Source organism: Capra hircus, chromosome 9 (assembly GCF_001704415.2).
Source record: "Capra hircus breed San Clemente chromosome 9, ASM170441v1, whole genome shotgun sequence".
Classification (NCBI taxonomy): domain Eukaryota; kingdom Metazoa; phylum Chordata; class Mammalia; order Artiodactyla; family Bovidae; genus Capra; species Capra hircus.
Window position 1 is genome coordinate 25,547,356 of NC_030816.1, and position 22,285 is coordinate 25,569,640.

At 40.4% G+C, this 22,285-nt stretch overlaps 1 protein-coding gene across 3 annotated transcripts in view; it reads left to right on the plus strand.

The window, feature by feature from the left end:
* The window catches only part of LAMA4 (laminin subunit alpha 4), a 148,382-nt gene that overhangs the window by 34,503 nt on the left and 91,594 nt on the right, over window positions 1-22,285 (plus strand). For all 3 annotated transcript variants that reach the window (XM_018053050.1, XM_018053048.1, XM_018053049.1), the window contains 3 exons: window positions 3,445-3,546; window positions 11,785-11,909; window positions 20,550-20,630. In XM_018053050.1, coding sequence (XP_017908539.1) covers window positions 3,445-3,546; window positions 11,785-11,909; window positions 20,550-20,630 — 308 coding nt within the window. The remainder of the gene's footprint in view (window positions 1-3,444; window positions 3,547-11,784; window positions 11,910-20,549; window positions 20,631-22,285) is intronic.

The window sequence follows — 22,285 nt, forward strand, 5'->3', positions numbered from 1 at the left end:
CATGTGAATTTTTAAATGGTGCCTCCTGTCCGGATAGATGAGTTAGAAAATACAATCCTTCCAGGTGTACAAAACCCAGCAACAAAGGAGCTGGCCAGGCTTCCAACTTTTGGTGCCTCTCAGCAGGGGGCCAAATGACTGTTCCACACAACCTTGTCCCTGCCTCCCTTGTCTTCCCATTTCTCACAGTATGAGACCTGAGCCAAGACATCTTTCACATAAGGTCAGAGCCTTTGCCTAGTGGGTGGGTAAGCGGATAATGACAGAGTGAAGTCACCTCCTAAACTTAGCATAAAGTAAAGATTTCATCTAGTACACAGTCTAGGTAGTGGTTGCCTGGACTGTGATGAGAAAGACTGCAGACCCAATGCAGCCCCAGGAGACAGCAGTGAGTGGGTTAGCAGGACTAATCACTGGTTTCCAACAGCATGTATGCCTCAGATGTCCTATTCTAATCCAAACCATTCAAGTCACAAGGGTTCATTGAGCAATGACAGTGTACAAATCACTGTGAGTGCCTCTTTGAAATAATCTTTTCAAACCTCGTCTCACAGAGAAATTTCATGGGGTCTTTTAAAAATACATATCCCTCAATTTTTTTCAGTAAACTTAAAATTATTCTAAAATACAAAATCTTCCCCTCTTTTGTTGCTTTTTGGGTTTTTTCCTATGTTGTGATAATTTTAGTTTGTTTTTTTTTTAATGAGTCTCTTAATTTAGCTAGGGCCTCAGGGATATAAGAGATTAGTCACTGTCATATTTAAAATGATGCATTCATTCAGGGCAAATCTTAACTATCTTTGTCTACTTCAGAAGAAAGAGCTGCAAGAATGCCTAAAAGACTTGAGCTACTACCAATTTAAAACACCCTTACAGAAATTTTATTCCTTGGGCCAGAGGAAGGTCTTTACTATAGCTGATGGTACAAGTGGAGCTTTTCATGTACTGCTTCCAGACTCTCTGCCACCACCAGTGTGTTTTTCTGTTTCAAATACACCTCCGGTCTCTGCCCCACTCCTTGGAAGGCATAGAAACAGAGGCCAGAATGGTGGTTACAGAGGCTGGGATGGGAGACAGGCAAACTGAGAGAGGCTGGTCAGAGTAAAACTTCCAGTTAAAAAGCTAACAAATTTGGGTTATCTAATGTACAGTTAGTAATACCGTATTATACATTTGAGAGTTGCTAAGAGAGCAAATCTTACATATTTTCACCACAAAAAAGAAATGGTAATTATGTGACAAGATGGAGCTGTTAGCTAATGCTATGGTGGTAATCATTTTGCAATCCATACTATCAAATGAGCATGTTGTATATCTTTTTTTTTTTTTTTTTTTTTGGCCAATTCTATTTTTTTTTTTTTTTACTTTATTTTACTTTACAATACTGTATTGGTTTTGCCATACATTGACATGAATCCACCATGGGTGTACATGCATTCCCAAACATGAACCCCCCTCCCACCTCCCTCCCCACATGTTGTGTATCTTGAACTTCAGTTCAGTTCAGTTCAGTCGCTCAGTTGTGTCTGACTCTTTGTGACCCCATGAATTGCAGCACGCCAGGCTTCCCTGTCCATCACCAACTCCCGGAGTTCACTCAGACTCACATCCATCGAGCCAGTGATGCCATCCAGCCATCTCATCCTCTGTTGTCCCTTTCTCCTCCCGCCCCCAATCCCTCCCAGCATCAGAGTCTTTTCCAATGAGTCAACTCTTCACATGAGGTACAATGTTAAATGTCAGTTATATCTCAGTAAGGCTGGGGGAAAGAGTTAAACAATTTTTAAAATATTTATTTTATTAAAAAATGTAGATTCTTTTGTTTCACCATCAGACCTACTGAATCAGAAACTCCCCAAATCAAATATCCTTAACTTAGGCAGTTAGAAAACTCAGAAACCACTGGTTTGGAGGCTCCTGAGATAACTAATACTAAGCCCTTCACTACTGTTATCCATTCCTCTTATAATTAAAAATTTTACCATATGTGAAATTAGGTGGTCTGAATTAAATGCTTCCTACAGCAATTTTAGCTTCTTTTCCTCTCTTTTGTTCCCTAGTGGAAACTGAAAAAAGGCTTATCATCAACTATAAAGTCTCCATTATAAACTGGTCCCCTCTCAGCCTTTTCACTTAGAAAGACAGAATTTCTTCACCTTTTAATTTAAAAAAAAAAATGTCATTGTGCTCTATTAAACTTATTTCAAATGGAATATATTAAATTTTAGTTTTAGGACTATAGTGTTTTTATACTGTGAATGGTATCTAGTGAGTCTCTAGAGAGAAACAAGCAAGAGGAAATGGCTTTGTGTAACAGTCAGGGACCTCAGCCAGATACAATGAAAAGTTTCCTGGTCAAAGGACAGTACAAACTACAATGAGTCAATGGCGGGTGTGATGGGAACCCTCTTACTTTGTAAGTTTGTGGAAACAAACCAGATTCTTATCTGTCTGGAATTCTTTAGATGTAAATCTGTCTGATAGGCAAGGACTGAACTTCCAGACCTGTGACGGCATGGCATTTCTGCCTTGCAGCGCTGAAACATTCCAAAGAAATGCAAAATACATATCTATAAGCCAGGAACCATGGCATAAACGAGGAACAATCTCATAGTTCTCAACCTGACTCCTAGTGACATTTGGGGAGGGCCATTCAGCAAATGCAAGGTAGTCTACCATCACAACCCACAGCATCTCTGGGCTTAATTATCTCACTACCAGAAGGAAGGAAAACAAGGTATATCTCACAGTCACGCGGATAAACAAAATACAGGGACGGCACCTACACACAACCCACGACATGTGTAAGGATTCATTAACTTCCTAACCCCTCCGTTCACAACTTTAGGATCTGAAAAGAGGATTTTTTTTTTTAAGGGTACAACTTTATGAAGCACATCTTTTAAGTCGTTCTGCCACAGCCAATAATTTCTGAACCCGTTAAGTCTTTATTCAACAGGGAGCACGACGTAGTTCTTCACCCTGATATGGTTTTGTTTTGTCTTGTTTTGGAATGAAAGAAAACATTAGAAAGTTTCTCCTTCATTGTTACCTAAAATCGTCTCATCCTTCCTAACAACGTTGGACGGTGTTAAAGGTGTTCCTGTTGTCCTCAGAAAGGGTCAGGAGTTCGCGCAGTGCAGACGAGGTCACGGTGCGCGCAGGCAGCTGCACATCGCGAGATTTGGGCGCCATTTGTCCTCGCGGTGCCCCGGCTGCGTCAGGAGCCCTCCCCTGCAGCACCCTAAAACCGCAGAGTGGGAAAAGAGGAAAGAAAGATATATAACAAAGACAATTGAATGGTAGCATAAATAGTTCATTTCAGTATGTGTGCTGTAAAGAAATATGTAGATCGTTTACTAATCACCTCTTACTCCTCCCAGAAAGTGTTACCCAAAATGGACCTTTTCAATCATGAAGATGCTTTTGTTGTGTCTGTTTCAGAAATGCGACGCTGGATTCTTCTTTGCCTACTCGGAAGAATGTTTGCCCTGTGACTGTAATGGTAATTCCAACGAGTGCTTGGACGGCTCAGGACTCTGTGTGGTAGGTCCGGGGCACGTGTCACTTTCCATATATTTCATTGAGCCTTTGCATCTCTGGTGGAGATGAAATAGTCTTCCTGGACATTTGGGCTACGGAGAAGCGAACTGCTAATCATGCTTTCTCTTTACCCTTCAGCTTTTCCTGTAAAACACCTCATATAAACTGCTTATGATTGTAAGTGGCCACCAAGGTGTGTCTGTGAATGTGCCCTTGTCCCTGGTGGTAACTGCCCCACCACTTTGGGCAGCTGATTTCCAGCAATCAGCCACTGGGGATGGACCTGAAAAATAATACACAGAGGAGGAAACTATCCATCCAGATTCCTCTGTAATAGTATAGTTTGCCATATGTTTGGCTTCACTCCACATAAACTAGGAGAATAAAACAGTTGTTTCATAGCCTTGTTTTATAACTTAGGATAGTCAGGTCTATAGATCAAAATTTCCTAAAAAAAAAATATTTGAACCAAATAGCTAATAAAAATGAGAACTTTGGCATTGTGGTCTTTGTAACTCTGTAATCAAGCCCCCAGAGACTTTTTCCCCCTTAACTGAAATGAATTTTCTAGTAGACAGTGAAACATGATAGAGATTTATGAAGGAGACTGAGAAACCTTTTAGCAAAAGTGCTTGCTACATCCCATTTTCACTGAATGGATTGAAAACCTAGTGAAAATGGTGTTTGAAGTATTTATCAGAAGTGACTTCAGTAGAAGTCATAGGAGGCATTTTTAAAGACTTATACTCTAAGATCATGTTTTCCTTCAGGAGCTATACTACATAGCAGAAGTGGATTCTTCTAGTTCCCAGGAGGCAAAAGCAGCTTTTCAAAATGCAAGAATATTTTTGCATAAACTGGAAACTGCAAAAATACTTAAATACACCTATCTACCTCAAAATTAGCATAATTGATGGCATTAGACAGATGGTTTTGATTATAAGTGGTCTTCATGGTGTGTACATGAAGGTGTTATTTTACTCATGCATTCCATTAAGATGCAAATTAGAATATTTCCATTTATTTTAAACCTAACAATTCACATTTTTCTAGGGACAGAAGTAAGTGGCAAACACTAAAGGTTGCTAATGCATTGTAGTGTTTGTTTAGTCCTGGTGTTTCTATTTTCCCCTTCCCCCATCTTCTTAAATAACCATTACATCCAGGATGTCCTCTGTAGCAGTGTAGGCACACGCAGCTGCCAAATCGACCCCTTTCTAATGCTTCCATCTCCGGTTTCCTGTTATTTTAATCCCAGTGACATTTGAAAAGAGAATCCCATGAATGCACTTGAACTAATAATGTACATCTCTGATAATTTGACCAATTAAGGGCTCTTCCTTATCTGGTTTATTTAAGTGTAAGACAATAGGGACTGGCCAGCCCATCAGCTGCTTTTAGGCAGTCAGTAAGATGGAAGACTGAAATAAATTAAAGGGGAAAAAAAAGTCCCTCTTGTTATGCCTATGGAGAGCTATGATAAAACTACTCTTCCTTACAATGACCTTGTCAAGAAAGAAGCTATCATGGTTTTATCTTCGACCTGGACTTGAGCTTCCAAAGGGGGTGGTCATCATGTGATTCCTTCATCGTTCCTGGGGCATACAAGGTTCTGATAAAAGTTTGGGGATGGACTTGGGTATAAAAGTTTATAAACACACTCAGGTCAGTTGCCAATCTTCCTGAAATTACTTTGTTCCCAGATGGAACATTAAATAAAAGCCATCTTACTTATCCTAAACGTGGTCCCTCCACCTCACCCTACCTAGAGGGAAGTGTCTTTTCCCCGATTAAAGTAATATATGCTCAAAGTAAAAAATACACCCATGTATATACTATACATGGAATTCAGAGTGAAAAATCACCCACAATCTCATCTCCAAGAGCTAAACATGTGTCTGCTGCTGCTGCTAAGTCGCTTCAGTCATGTCCGACTCTGTGTGACCCTATAGTTGGCAGCCCACCAGGCTCCCCCGTCCCTGGGATTCTCTAGGCAAGAACGCTGGAATGGGTTGCCATTTCCTTCTCCAGTGCATGAAAGTGAAAAGGGAAAGTGAAGTTGCTCAGTCGTGCCCGACTCTTAGTGACCCCATGGACTACAGCCTACCAGGCTCCTCTGTCCATGGGATTTTCAAGGCAAGAGTACTGGAGTGGGGTGCCACTGCCTTCTCCGAAACATGTGTCTGTATTCCTGTAAATTTAATTTAGGTAAGTAAGACTAGATGATGGGCTTCCCAGGTGACTGAGATTGTAAAGAATCTGCCCTCAGTGCAGGAGACCGGGTTCAATCCCTGGGTCAGGAAGATCCCCTGGAGAAGGAAGTGGCGACCCACTCTAGTATTCTTGCCTGGAGAATTTCATGAACAGGAGCCTGGCGGCCTGCAGACCGTGGGGTTGCAAAGAGTCGGACACGAATGAGTGACTAACAATAAGTGTAAGTGAGGAAGCAGAAGAGGCTTGCCAATATAAAAAGAGTATGTTGTTACCTAGTTGGCAAATACATTGTCTGTGGTGGCACGTTGGAATCAATCTCATTTTTCTGTTTCCTTTGTCATCCTTGTTCCAGTTTGCTGGTCAAGCAGGGCTAGCTTCTCAGCTCCTGCCCTGTAGGAGCTGTAACCCCAGCTCATTCTCAGCTCCACCTAACACCTGACAGCTCACTCTGGGCACCAGAGTTTCAGGCAGTTCTTACAGTTTGCCTGACCTAACTTATTTCTCCCACCTTCCATAAACAACCAAAAATAAACAGCTTCTTTTGTTTCATTTTATTTTGAAGGCCTGTAATGCTTCTGTCTTGTCTTCCCCTATTTGTTTTTCATTCTCCCTCCATTCCCATGTTCAGTTTCAATTTAACCTTGTATTTTACAAACTGATTTTAAAAAACTAAGCCATTTGACAATAAAATACAGAGAGTAGACAAAGTCATGCTACCATTTTAGACATACCAAAAAATTTACAGATTTCTTTACAAGAGGATTGACAATTCTTCAAATGCAGAAAGGTGGCCAAATGAAAAGTGGCTTAACTAATGAAATCCAATATGTACTGATGGTCTTTTCAAAGGTCTGCCTTGCATCTTATCAGAATTTTGGTGCATTGGGGTTTCAGCAGAATCAGCTAGGCAGAGCCCCAGAGGCCAGGCAGCTCCAGTGGGCATGGCAGATTCTCTAGGTAAGCACTTGAAAGAGGCATGAGAAAGGAATTAAGGTGTAGAAATAGAGCAGACAGGTGGCTAGTGATGGGAATGCCTGGTCACTGATAACCCATACTTTATCCGAGTTCTAGAGGCTAGGTACAGAGAACCAAGACGAGGTCATGACTAAGGCCAGTTACCGTCTAAAGAACCGGTGCTTCATCATTAGCAGAAAGCATGGAGCCCACTGACCAGAACTAGGGTGGAGAAAATCTGACTTGAAATTGACCACTTGCACGGGATCCCTTAGATTCTTTTGACTAAGGATTGATTTGTTGATTTCATTTATCCACTTAACAAATAAGCATTTTTTGAGTACCACTTAACTGCCTGACACTATTCTAGGATCTGGGTTAAGTGGCCTCCATTATGTGGACTGAAGGGCTGTAGGGAAGAACACTAGTTGAAAATGCCTGTGGATGTGACCAATGTAATGAAATTCAAAGTAAGAGGACCATGGGAGCTTTAGAAATATATGCAGAAACCCCCACTTGCTCAGTAACAATTAAAAAACAAAAAGATAAATTTTGAAGTCTGTGCCAGAATTTCAGGGGGGGAAAAAGCTAAATCCGAATGAAAGTAGATCTGAAACCACTCAACCGCAAAAACATAATTGAAACCTAGAGAGAAAACCATCAAGCTGTTAAGTGTTCACATCTGGCTGGTGGAAATGTGAATGAATTTTTATTTTCTTCTTTTCGCTTTATAGTATACCTGCCCAAGTGTTCTACAACTGTCTGTAATAATTTTATAATTAAAAAGATTGATGTTCAGGTGAAATTCTACCTCATTCTAAGCACAATGGAGAAAGGGAAGTAATTCAGCATATTTAAGGCTAATGAATTTTTTATTACTCCCAAAGCCTAATTAAAACCTAATTCAGGAAAGCAAAGATTTTACATCTCTAATTTCTGTAGCATTTTTCTTGTGACTTTCAAACTCTCCTTTATGTGTGTAAAGTCAAAATCAACCAATCTAAGTCCCTTTAAGACACTACACATGTGTGATCAGTAAACCAACACCCTCATTAGGTATCAAAGAGAAAGAAGAAACTGAGTAATAGGGAATTTTTTTTCATGTTTTACATGCAACTATAAAATTAGTATCTAAATTGAGAGCATAATTCTTACATTAAAATCTTGACAATTTTCCAGTCTGTTGCAAGCTTGGAAAAGTCCAAATTTTGCAAATAGTGATTTATTTCCTTGCTAGGTAAGGTTTTGAAATAAAGTCATAAAATTACATGTGCAAAGGATTCTAAGGATAGCTAGCTCAGTGGAGTCCCCTGGAGCTTTGTGCCCCTAGCATAATTATATGATGAGAACCAAGACAGGTAATAAGTTCTCTATACGTTGTTTTTCCTTCTCCCAACCCTGAACATGTCTCTTCTTTCGTATTCCCCACCTCAGTTCATGACAGCACCATTCTGCCAATCCTCCACACTTAGATGTCCTGCGTGTTTCATCAACTTCCTTTTTCTTTTCACGGATGTTTAGCTGGACACCAGATCCTACTAGTTCAACCTAGGAGAGAGCCTCCTCTGTTCTGTGCCATCCTACTATGTTAATTCATGCCCGCAGCATCCCTCCCTGATGACTAGTACACCTTCCCAACTACTCATGAGGCCCTGCTCCAGACTCCCCTTCCCTAATCTGTCTTCCTCACTAGCAATGGAGATATTTTTTAAAAACAACTTAATCAAGGCATCCCCTTTTCTAAAATCCTTAAAGGATTTCTATTCCAGCCTCAGTAAGCTTCTCACTGCCATCTCCCTGGATGCATTTTGAGAACCACAAGTCTAGCAGACTACAGTGACCCGTGAAGCATCTGACCAGCCACTAACCTGATCCTATTAGGCTTTCCTCTTACCTTATATTGGTGGTGTGGCCCAGGTGTCTAGAGACTCCATTTCTCACATGAAGGAGACAGAGCTGGTGCCCAGATGTCATTCCTGACACCTAATCTGCGATTGATTGTCCAGACATAGCTTTCTTAACCATTGGCCAAAGATTCAGAATGCTTTTTTCATTTTTAAGTGAGGTCAGTTTTATTAAAAAATTAAATATTTTAAAATTTTCCCAACAACAATATACTATTTATTATTGTCATTTTTTTCCTTTCTGATTTTTAAATGGCAGAACAATGAAGGTAAAGGATATTTGCAGTCTCAGAGTAAAAGATTTAAGAAACATTGTACTCTGTCTCGGCTAGATCTTTGTTTTACAGACAGAGAATAGAGACTTAGAAAATTCACCTGAGTTGTTCAAGTTCAGTCATCTATACACTGGATGAGCTAGGGAATTCTCCCTGCTGCCAGCTCTGTCCCTGCCAATCTCACAGAATGTACTTCATTTACCTTTTAGGAAATTTCATAGCAAGCTCTTCAAAGAAGGCAGATGACTAAAGTCAGTGTTTGCACTCTGGGCACTTAGAGGTCATAGTGATTTGGAGGCTTTGCCCTTGAGGGTAATTGCTCCCTGTGGCTGCCATGGCAGAAATAGGGCCCTAACAAGGAAGCCAAGGCACCCATGGAGTCGCCAAGAATGGTCTGACATCTGACAGCAGTCCTGTTTCCTTCTACACAGATGGGTTTCATCTGACCAACAAGGACTCGGACTAGTTTGACCCCACTCTAGAGTAGCCCTGCCAGATTGCTTATGGCTTGTGCTGCGTGCTGGGTCGCTTCAGTCGTGCCCAGATCTTTGTGATCCTGTGGACTATAGCCTGCCACGCTCCTCTGTCCTTGAGATTGTCCCAGCAAGAATACTGGAATGTGTTGCCATGGCCCCCTCCAGAGGGATCTTCCTGACCCAGGGATGGAACCCATGTCTCCTATGTTTCCTGCATTGGCAGGCGGGTTCTTTACCACTAGTGCCACCTGGGAAGCCCTGCTTATGGCTTAAATTCTGGGTAGTTGGACAGGGCTCATTGGTTTTCCCTGGGATAAGAAACTGCCACCAGTTTTGAGCTGGCTCTGGGTGTGTGTTAATTTCCTTTACTTGCTCCAGATATGAATTCACCCTTTCCCACCTCGGCCTTCCTCTTTCTTTTCAACAAATACTTGCTGAAGGTTCACTCAGCACGTGACGCGGCATTAAGAACAGCGAGGGAAATGTGTTAACATCTTGTTGTCTGTGCATCACACTATTTTTTCAGTTTCTCATCTGTCAGGTGTCCTGAACTAGCCTCTTTAATCCTATTCTGTTAACATAATTCTAATCAGCAGTCAAAGGTGGCTAATGGCCAAGTCTAATGGCTGATCAATTGGCTAAAGACCGTTCAACCATGATAGCTGTGGCCCACTGTCTACTGTGTTGCGCTTGATTTGAAGTCCAAACTGTTAGTGAAACAGTATGACACTTTCCAGTGCAGTCATTTTATGACTCTTTTGGGAAAGGAACCTTTTCTCCAACACACTGGAGAAGCAGTGTAGTACGGGAATTTCCAGCCTAACCTCTGGAGCCAGATTGCTTGAGCTGAAATCTCACTTTTGAGACACACCTACCGTCTGTGTAGCACTGGGCAATTTGCTTAACCTCCTTGTATCTATTCATTTTATAAAGTATGAAAAGAAAATAGGACCTTAGAATTATGAAAATTAAATTAGTTAGTCCACATAAAATGTTTAGAGCAGGACTTCACTATTATTTTAATTTGAACCTCAACATAGGACGTAGAGACAAAATAAAGAGCTCAAAGTTGAGTTCACAGTCCCTCCATCTTGCCTTCCCCAAGATTCCTCCACAGAGCCCTGTTTGAAAAAAGTTAACTGTTTAAGTTCTGGTGCATAGGTGTTACCAAGGGAGTTGCTCAAACAGTAGGGTGTCTCTTCAGTGGTGGTCTGATTCTAGTAGTACAGTTTTTCACTGAAAAGCCTATTCAAACTTTATACACTCTGGTGAATATGAAGATGAAAACATCGTCATGCTACTGGCGTTGCCCTGAGGGGTCTAGTCTAGTCCAGTTGGAGAAAATACCAGTAGACCTGCATCACTGCCTCTTACAGAGGACTAGTGAGAAATTAATCCACCAGTTCAACAAACAGCTGCTGAGTACCACTCCACTGAAGCTGATGGCAGTGCACTGCTGAGAGACAGTGTAGGGGGAAGCACTGCTGAGGCTGGGTGTCCCTGTGTGCTCAGGTGCGTCCGACTCTTCGCAGCCCTGTGCATTGTAGCCCTTCAGGCTCCTTTGTCCACGGGATTTCCCAGGCAAGAATACTGGAGCAGGTTGCTGTTTCCTACTCCAAGGGATCTTTCCGACCCAGTAATTGAACCCGCGTCTCTTACGTCTCTTGCAATGGTGGGTGGGTTCTTTACCACTTTGCCACCTGAGGCTGGGAGCTGATGATAATGTGTGTAGGGAAGGAAGGAAGGATCGAGGAGGGGTCATCAGGAAGGAATCCTGAAGCTCTCAAAGGCCTGGTGCAGATCTTGAATGATAAACAGGCATTCTAGGCAGAAGAATCAACTGTTGTGAGCTTTTCTTCCAGTTATTCCCACCATAAATGGAAGACTCACACAATAGCTTACTATTTCTCGTATATCATTATGCAAGATACCAGCCCATTAGCAGAATATTCTTTATCTACCTTCTAGTCCATTATACTTTACTTGGACACATTTTATTCTTCTGAGCCCATAAATTCTTAAAATGTTCCCCCTAATGTTTACCAGGAGGGGATTTTTTTTTTTCACTTCATATTTACTAGTCAGTAAACTGATGCTTCCAGGATATTCAGAGCTTGATCATTCTGATTATCATTCTGAATTGAAATGAATGACTAATAATCTGCTCTTCACACCAACTCTGAAGAGAGCCCCCAGGCTGCCAGTGCACGCGCAGAAGTCTTCCCCATGGTTCACGCTTTGTAGCATCCACTGGGGCCAGCCTAGCTCCTCTGTGCTGACCAGTAAGTATCATTACATACCATCTATTTTGTCAGGCCCGATGTCCCTTTTGCTTGAAATACTGCTTGATTCCCACATTTGCTGTGTATAAGATTTCTTGTGTGCCCTTGTCAATTTTCTTATCTTTTTGTCTCATAGCACTGCCAGCGGAACACGACAGGCGAGCACTGTGAGAAATGTCTAGATGGTTATATTGGAGATGCCATCAGGGGACCCCCCCGGTTCTGCCAGCCATGCCCCTGCCCCCTGCCTCATGTTGCCAAGTAAGTCTTAAAGGAAAATAGCCTTTTCTCCTCCTTATTCCCTTTGATTTTCTTTTCTTTTTTCTCCCTATATAGAGTTCTAGGGTTTTTGTACAATCAAAATTGAGTATCTCCTGTTGTAATGAAATTGGAAAAGATACAGGAAAGTTTTCTAGACCGAATCCACTTTCAGGAAAACTTAAAACACTTGCAGTATAGGTGATGACTCTGTTCCCTAAATATTGGGGGTGGGTTGCAAGGACACATCACAGACATAGTGAAGTTTCCCAAGCTTTATAAGCAAGGCTAGTCTCATTTTTTCTCTGCTATCCCTTGACCTAGAAAGGCTGCAAATGGTGATGCCAACAGACATTATAATTCAGTGTTTTCAGTAGTAGTAGTTTCTTCTGACTCCCACAGAGCAGACCTTTTCTACATGTGGCAGCTAAGTGGATTTTCAGGTAGAAATAGAGCATAGATAAACAGAGTGCTTTAGACCAGCCAGCACATAGAAGATTTCTGAGAAAATGAATTTTTACTTCTGGCTGTGTTTCCTGAATGAGAAGTTAAAGACAATACACATACATCTTAGTGGAAATATTGGAATTCTTTTCAGGCACATATATGTATAAATCCAGTAGTCAAGTCAGGACTAGCCATTTTATTGGACTAGCCATTATTTTATTTTATTAAAAATGTAGAATGTAATGTAGAATTAAATGTTGAATTAAAATGATGTAATGGTATTTAGTTTTCCAACGTTTTGCATACTCTATATCAAGTGCTCTTCTGATTGTTTGGATGTAATATTTCCTTGATAGTTGTTGTTCCTTGATTAAATAATGCATCAGAGGTTAAAGTGTCTGCCTCCAATGCGGGAGACCTGGGTTCGATCCCTGGGTCGGGAAGATCCCCTGGAGAAGGAAATGGCAATCCACTCCAGTATTCTTACCTGGAGAATCCCATGGACGGAGAAGTCCATGGGGTCGCAAAGAGTCGGATACGACTGAGCAACTTCACTTCACCTTAACTATAAAGTAACTAGAAAAAGTCTTGAATGCCTTACATACACACACACTCTCTCTGTGTCTCTCTCTGTCTCACACACACATACATGCTCTGTCTTTCTTGTATTCCTTTTTATTATGGCTTCATACAGAATACTGAAGATAGTTCCCTGTGCTATATAATAGGATCTTGGTATTTATCCACCTTATATGTAATAATTCGCATCGGCTAACCCCAAACTCCCAGTCCATCCCTCTCCCACCCCTCTCAGGCCACCTGAGAACTGCCGGTCTGTTCCCTATATCTGTGAATCAGTTTCTGTCCCATAGATAAGTTCATTTATGCCATATGTTCCATTCCACATATAAGTAATATCATCCCACACACTTTCTTATCAAGAGAAAAGAGATGACAGCCAAGTTTCCCCCTAACTGTTTTCCCCTTTATTGAACACCAGTATCGCCTAACATTTCACCTCATAGCTTGTGATTTGTTCAGAGCCTCTGATGAGTCTGGCAGGCAGTGCAGAAGTCAAAAGTTTTACAGTCCCAGCTTTCTTTAGGAACCATTAAACTGCCTTAGCCCTTGCTTTGTGACTTTTTCTGTTCAGTGGTATTAATAATGTGTACAGAATGGATGGTACTGAGAGTGAGTGGAAAACTCAAACACTGTGTTCTGTTATTTTTATTCAAGCATGTCCTGATTTATGAGCTCCCTTTGCTTCATCTAGATACATTATTTAATTGTTCATTAATATTCTGCTCTCAAGCATGAGTCTTAACCATATCTGATGGCGTGTTCAGTGTGCCATTCCCTTACCGTGGTGTAGTTATTTTGTTAACTGTGTTTACCTCCAACTTTCTAATAACGGGTTTCACTCATTCTCCCACATGAACAAAGTTGTTATATAGCATCATCTGCTCAAAGCAGGTTTATAAGATTAGAGCTGCAGTTTCTTTAGAAATTAACAGATGAATTAGAAAGGTAATCCCAAATTCTTCATTGTGTTGTCTGACTTTTGTAGTTTTTTGCACCATACATATGACAATTACTTATCTAAATTATGGGACATTAATGCTTTGAAATATGAGGCTTCTGGAACCTCATTGGCTGAGAAGTCTTATCTATGTAAAATCAATAAATATTAATCAAGCACTTATTATGTGCCAATCATGTACTGGTTGTTGGTCACAGTTGTGAATAGAATGGTCAAAAACTCCTGCCTTCCTTAAAACAGATCAGATTGCAACAGTATTTTGACGCTTCTAAAGCATATGACCTTTTAATCTATGAGACAGATTATCCAGTGTCTTAGTTCATTAAGAAGCTCTTTTGAAGACTGTTAATGCTTTTAAATAAAATAAGCAGAAACTTGCCAGTCGGGTAATGAGCTTCACGTCTTAAAAGAGAACACACAGGTAGTTCCATAGGCACCAAGAAATACCATTTCCACCCATGTTCTTTCTCTGCTTGTGTGTGTAGATCTGAGTTCAAAAGAGCAATTGAGGGACTTAAAGAATGGATCGTGCAGTTAGGTACATATTCACAGATATAAAAACTGAAGTTTCTAGAGGACAGATTTGCGATGAAAAAACCTGTTGAAAATTCACACAAAAGCAAAAATATGCAACCTATAAGTAAAGAACATATGTGAGAGTATGGAGGAATGGGGACGGGCAGGAGAGAGCTGCTTGCTCTGTAGTGGCGATAGTTCCACTTCCTGAATCCCTTCAGGGAGAAAACTGGCTCCAGAGAGCTGGGAGCAGCATGCGATCCTAGAATAGGGCGAATCGGCCTGGATCCTATAAAACACTAGTCTTTGATCTGGCCTTATTATTGACTGAGTTAACTAATCTCAAATACTAATCAAATATCATATAAAATCAGACTCCCCACTGCCTCTTTCAGCTTTTCTTAAAATTCATATTGCTGCTTTCTATAAAAGTCATTCATATTGGTGCTTTCTATAAAAATCATTCATATTGGTGCTTTCTATAAAAATCATTCATATTGCTGCCTTCTATAAAAATCAAAGTGCCAGGATTTTTATTTGAGCTTTCAGAAAGGCACCATGTGTGGAATCTCAGTTCTGTTAGAAAGATACACCAGTTGAGCCTACAGACCCAGGATTTGGATCCCCAGTTACAAAAGCCACATCTGAAAGCAAGAAAGTGATGCTTGAGGGAGTTTTGCAAACAAACAGTGCTGAGTCTGTTTTCCTTTAAGTTCCCTGAGGGTTTTTCAAAAGCATAAGACTCCCTTCCACTTGGAGAGGGCACCATGGTTGTTAGTGTGGGCTGAGAAAGGCGCAGTGATTTCATTTCCCTAGCTCCAAACAGACTTTAGCCTAAGCAAAATGTAAACAGTTAATGCTGATGAAAAACAAAAACAGGAGCTCTCGATGGCCCTACTGCCCCTGCATCTCCCTCCACCAAGACCAGTGGTCACATAGCTGTTCCCAGGGTCCATTTACACAGAGCTCAGTTATTTATCTGGGGTTTGGCCAGACATCCTCCATGTCTACTAATAATTGCTCCAAGTAAGGAAAATGTCATCTGTTCATAACAGTAGGACGTTAGCTCAAAGAAGATAACTCCAGGCAGATATTTCATTCCTTCAAGCCATGGGTGGGCCAACTGGGTGGAACATCTTCAAAGAAATATGCATGTTCTGGATGCTTAACTGACGGTGTTTCTTTAAGGAGGCTGAGGAATAAGAACAAGAAAAATAAAGGATAAATGCCAAAGAAATGTAATTCATTGGAGTGTTTTTAACCAAACTGCTAGAGAAAATAAATTGTGTGTACTGCCTTTTACTGAGAAACACATGTTGTTTTCTGATTGATTTTATAAATGTATTCACACAAAGCAAACATATCCATTTGCTTTCCTCCAAAGACCGTTAGGTCTTTGCTGATACATGCAGAAATGTGAGAATAGCAGGTCACGCTCCATGGATTGTACACTGCCTAAGCCAAAACTAATTTAAAAGTCTTTAAAATGTTGTATACCATCTTCATAGGGATAGATTCCTGTCAATGTAGAATTTTCAAAACATATAGAGTAATATTCCATTTCCCTGCCTTGATAATTAAAATATTTATTCTGCTGAAACAGTGTTTGTTTGTTTTCTGTTCTATGTCCTACTTTTTATTATCAAAAAAAGAAGAAGAATCAAGAGAGAGGGTTTCATGGACTAGAATCCTTTTACTGTGGGTCCTGTTTTTCTTTCTTTTTTTTATTTTAATTTTTATTTTATTTTACTTTACAATACTGTATTGGTTTTGCCATACATTGACATGAATCTACCACAGGTGTACATGAGTTCCCAAACATGAACCCCCCCTCCACCTCCCACCCCATATCATCTCTCTGGATCTGAGTACTTGCTTTGTGACTTTGGTCAGTTGAGCCAGTCCCTGCACCCTTCATTCCCAACCCTTAAGGTACACATGAAAGAAATTAAACTTCTGTGGAGATTATAAAGCATAGTTTAGAACTGGCTCAAGAGAGCTAATGCAGGAAAAAAGAGGAAAACTTTCAACATCACAGAAAGTGATGGAAAAAAGAGAAAATTCTCATATGAATCTAAAATCACAGGTAAAATTTCCTAGAGCCGGAGCGGTTTGTGCGCCGCAAGAAGGGACAGGTCAAGCGGGGCAGAGATACTGTGTGCACACGACAGTGCTATTTGTTTGCAGCATCCCCCCTCCCCACAGCGCAACTGAACTAGTGAGCCTAAAAAACCAGCAAACAGAAGAAGTTAAACAGAGGGAACCACCTTGGAAGTGATCCCACACGGCCCATAACACCAGAAAGGGCCAGATATATTTTTAATATTTTTAAAAATCATTCCTTTTTTTTTTTTTTGCTTTTTTTCCTAACTTTTTTTTTAATTGTTAAGTCTTCTATTTCTCCTCTAATTTTTATTTCTATAACCTATTATTACTATATATATATTTTTTAAGACTTTTTTTTTTTAAGGCAAACACCATATACAGTCTTTGGATGGTTGTTGATGGTTTTTTTTTTTTTTGGTTTTTTTTTTTGATTGTTTGTTTGTTTGTTTTTTAATACTTTTTCTATCTTTTTTATTTATTTTTTTTCTTTCTTCCTTTTTCTTTCTGCTTCTCTTTAATATTGTATCTTGGAAAATCCAACCTCTACTCTAGATTTTTAATCTTTTCTCTTAGGTTTTTGTTGTCAATTTTGTACATTTAAAAACCCAAACTTCACTACCCCAGTTTACCTGAGAGCGAGACTACTGGCTTGACCACTCTCTCCTCCTCTGGACTCTCATTTTTCTCCACCAGGTGGCCTCTGTCTCTTTTCTCCCCCATCTCTCCTCTATCCAACTCTGCGAATCTCTGTGTGTTCCAGATGGTGGAGAACACCTAAGGAACAGGTTACTGGCAGGATTTGTCTCTCTCCTACTCATTCCTCTCTCTGATCCTCCTGGTCACCTCTGTCTACTTCCTCCCTCTTCTCTTCCCCGTATAACTCTGTAAATACCTCTGAGCGGTCCAGACTATAGAGCGCTCATAAGGAAGTGACTGCTGGCTAGCTTGCTCTCTTCTCTTTTGATCTCACCGCATCTCATTCCAGTTACCTCTAACTACCTCCTCCATCTTCTCTTCTCCTTATAACTCAGTGAACCTCTCTGAGTGTCCCCCAATGTGGAGAAACTTTTCATCTTTAACCTAGATGTTTTATCATCGGTGCTGTATAGATGGAGAAGTCTAGAGGCTACTGTAAAAATAAAACTGAAAACCAGAAGCAGGAGGCTTAAATCCAAAGCCTGAAAACATTAGAGAACTCTTGAATTCAGGGAACATTAAGCAATAGGAGCCCATCTAATGCCTTCATACCTACACCGAAACCAAGCTCCACCCAAGGGCCAACAAGTTCCAAAACAAGACATACCACACAAATTCTCCAGCAACACAGGAACACTCCCCTGAGCTTCAATATACAGGCAGCTCAAAATTATCCCAAAACCTTTGATGTCTCGTAACCCATTACGGGTCACTCCATTGCACTCCAGAGAGAAGAAACCCAGCTCCACCCACCAAAACTCCAACACAAGCCTCCCTATCCAGGAAACCTTGACAAGCCACTGATAGAACCCCACCCAAAGTGAGGAAGCTCCATAATAAAGAGAACTCCACAAATTACCAGAATATAAAAAGGCCACCCCAAACGCAGCAATATAACCAAGATGAAGAGACAGAGGAATACACAGCAGGTAAAGGAACAGGAGAGTTGCCCACCAAACCAAACAAAAGTGGAAGAAGTAGGGAATCTACCGGAGAAGGAATTCCGAATATTGATAGTGAAAATGATCCAAAATCTTGAAATCAAAATGGAATCACAGATAAATAGGCTAGAGACAAGGATTGAGAAGATGCAAGAAAGGTTTAACAAGGACCTAGAAGAAATAAAAAAGAGTCAAAATATAATGAATAACGCAATAAATGAGATCAGAAACACTCTGGAGGCAACAATTAGTAGAATAACGGAGGCAGAAGATAGGATTAGTGAAATAGAAGATAGAATGGTAGAAATAAATGAATCAGAGAGGAAACAAGAAAAACGAATTAAAAGAAATGAGGACAATCTCAGAGACCTCCAGGACAATATGAAACGCTCCAACATTCGAATTATAGGAGTCCCAGAAGAAGAAGACAGAAAGAAAGATCATGAGAAAATCCTTGAGGAGATAATAGTTGAAAACTTCCCTAAAATGGGGAAGGAAATAATCACCCAAGTCCAAGAAACACAGAGAGTTCCAAATAGGATAAACCCAAGGCGAAACACCCCAAGACACATATTAATCAAATTAACAAAGATCAAACACAAAGAACAAATATTAAAAGCAGCAAGGGAAAAACAACAAATAACACACAAGGGGATTCCCATAAGGATAACAGCTGATCTTTCAATAGAAACTCTTCAGGCCAGGAGGGAATGGCAAGACATACTTAAAGTGATGAAAGACAATAACCTACAGCCCAGATTACTGTACCCAGCAAGGATCTCATTCAAATACGAAGGAGAAATCAAAAGCTTTACGGACAAACAAAAGCTGAGAGAATTCAGCACCACCAAACCAGCTCTCCAACAAATTCTAAAGGATATTCTCTAGACAGGAAACACGAAAAGGGTGTATAAACCCGAACCCAAAACAATAAAGTAAATGGTAACGGGATCATACTTATCAATAATTACCTTAAACGTAAATGGGTTGAATGACCCAACCAAAAGACAAAGATTGGCTGAATGGATACAAAAACAAGACCCCTCTATATGCTGCTTACAAGAGACCCACCTCAAAACAAGGGACACATACAGACTGAAAGTGAAGGGCTGGAAAAAGATATACCACGCAAATAGAGACCAAAAGAAAGCAGGAGTGGCAATACTCATATCCGATAAAATAGACTTTAAAACAAAGGCTGTGAAAAGAGACAAAGAAGGCCACTACATAATGATCAAAGGAACAATCCAAGAAGAAGATATAACAAATATAAATATATATGCCCCCAATATAGGAGCACCGCAATATGTAAGACAAATGCTAACAAGTATGAAAGGGGAAATCAACAATAACACAATAATAGTGGGAGACTTTAATACCCCACTCACACCTATGGACAGATCAACTAAACAGAAAATTAACAAAGAAACGCAAACTTTAAATGATACATTAGATCAGTTAGACCTAATTGATATCTATAGGACATTTCACCCCAAAACAATGAATTTCACCTTTTTTTCAGGTGCTCATGGAACCTTCTCCAGGATAGATCACATCCTGGGCCATAAATCTAAACTTGATAAATTCAAAAAAATCGAAATCATTCCAAGCATCTTTTCTGACCATAATGCATTAAGATTAGATCTCAATTACAGGAGAAAAACTATTAAAAATTCCAACATATGGAGGTTGAACAACACACTTCTGAATAACCAACAAATCACAGAAGAAATCAAAAAAGAAATCAAAATATGCATAGAAACTAATGAAAATGAAAACACAACAACCCAAAACCTGTGGGACACTATAAAAGCAGTGCTAAGAGGAAAGTTCATAGCAATACAGGCATACCTCAAGAAACAAGAAAAAAGTCAAATAAATAACCTAACTCTGCAACTAAAGCAACTAGAAAAGGAAGAGTTGGAGAACCCCAGAGTTAGTAGAAGGAAAGAAATCTTAAAAATTAGGGCAGAAATAAATGCAAAAGAAACAAAAGAGACCATAGCAAAAATCAACAAAATTTGCTTATTTTATATCCAGCATGTGGTTTAGACTTGCATTAAATACATACACACACACACACACACACACACACACACACATACAAATATACGTTATGTTCTGCAAATTCCCACTGTTTCAAGTCAAAATAATGAAGTGCCTCTGTGCAAAAATAAATGAGGTAGACAGAATTGGTGTCACCAGTGGTGTGTCACTTTCTGTCTGAGCCTGATATTCTAAGCTTTCCTAAAAGGAGGGAGATTTAATTTAAATGAAGCAAGTGATCACACCCTTTTGACCTTGAGGGGGACCAAGGTAGAGATGATCTAATCAAAATTAAGACAGCCTCTTCAGTGATGTATGGAACTGACTTCTAATATTCTCTTTCAATTCTAGTTTTGCAGAGTCCTGCTATAGGAAAAACGGAGCTGTTCGGTGTATTTGTAAAGAAAACTATGCTGGACCTAATTGTGAAAGGTAGGCTCCTAAATACCCCTATGCTCTGTGACGGTAAAAGGAAACTTCCTGTTTCCTACATTCATCAGTTCTGCCATGCTCTCATTCAATAGATCTTAAGAGGCAATGAGGGATAGCATTTCAGAACCCTTTAGGGGAACTTTTCCAAACCCCATGCCATAGATACAACTATAAGAATGCTCCCTAAGGACTTCCCTCGTGGTCTAATGGATAAGAACCTGCCTGCCAATGCAGGGGACCACGGGTTCAGTCCCTGGGTGGGGAAGAGCCCACGTGCCATGGAGCAACTAAATCCGTGTGCCACAGCTATTGAAACCTGTGCTGTCTAGAGCCTATGCTCCACAACAGGAGAAGCCACTGCAATGAGACGCCTGTGCACCACAGCTAGAGAGTAGCCCCCGCTCACCACAGCTAGAGAGAGCCCGAGCAGCAACAAAGACGCAGCGGAGTCAAAAGTTAATTAGTTTTAAAAAAAAGATTGTTCCATAGGCGTCCATGGCTACATCACAGGATAAATGGGTAAGGAAAGAGGAAAATGAATGTCTGTATTTTGAAGAGATGGTTTTGGGAACCGCCCTTTCTCTCTCTCTCTCTCTCTCTCTCTCTCTCTCTCTCTCTCTCTCTCTCTCTCTGAGTACAATAATTAATGTCCAAAAGAGAGGGAGAAAGAGAGAAAGACTTCTTCAGGCATTCCTTTTTTTATTAACTGGTCGGTTAATACAGTGATGCATTGAAAAAGGCACAAACCTATTATTTAACCGATTTTTTATACCATTTCCTCTCCTGAAAAGTAATTCCATGAGTTTGGATTTTCTGAATGCCTTTTTTGGTATTTATACCTAACACTTTTTTAAGTTGCTTTGGGCTTTGCTCAAACAGGAAAGGACTTGGCAAGCAAGAGCGCACGGCTTCCCACCAAATGATTTCTGGCAAGATATTTCCCATCCTCCCTCAGCTGCTCACAGGTTTCTAAGATAAAAGGGCTTTCACTAAAAGAATCTCACAGAGAGGCCTTATTTTTAACACAAATGCCATTAACCTCAGCTTCCCCATGTATTTAGGCAGCAAAATGATGCGCGGTGTCCTCAAGAAAGGAAGGAAGGGCCAGGAAGGACCAGTCAGACATCTAGTCCCATATCTCCATGGTCGTGGGATGCTCGCTTCACACAGCACACTGCCTACTGCCTTGGGTGGGGCTCACAGACTCAGCCTAGGGTTCAAAAGGTAAACCTCAATTACCATTTCACATCCAAAGAAAACACCCTCCACCTCTCAAAGTGTTGCTCTGGAACTCTTTAGAAAAAGGCAGAGTGTCTATGGAATGTAGAAAACCTCTATATTTTGAGGAGATTGTTATTGTAATTGTTAAATATGCACAATATGGATAATTTTTTTGCTAAAAAGTTGTGGGATTTTCCCCTCTTTTACTGTAAGAGAAGAGGACCGTGAAAGCTAAGAGACCATGTGAATGTCATCCTTTAGGGGGACTGCTAGAGATGATCAGACGACCTTCAGCTGATGAATGTTGGTGACACGCTTATTCTGTATTTCTTTATGTGGGGACCCAGGAACATGAACCATCTGATTTACTCATTATTTGGCTCCCCAGGGGTGTGAGAGGTTGTTTATCAGCCAGGGATGGAGCTTCTTCTCAT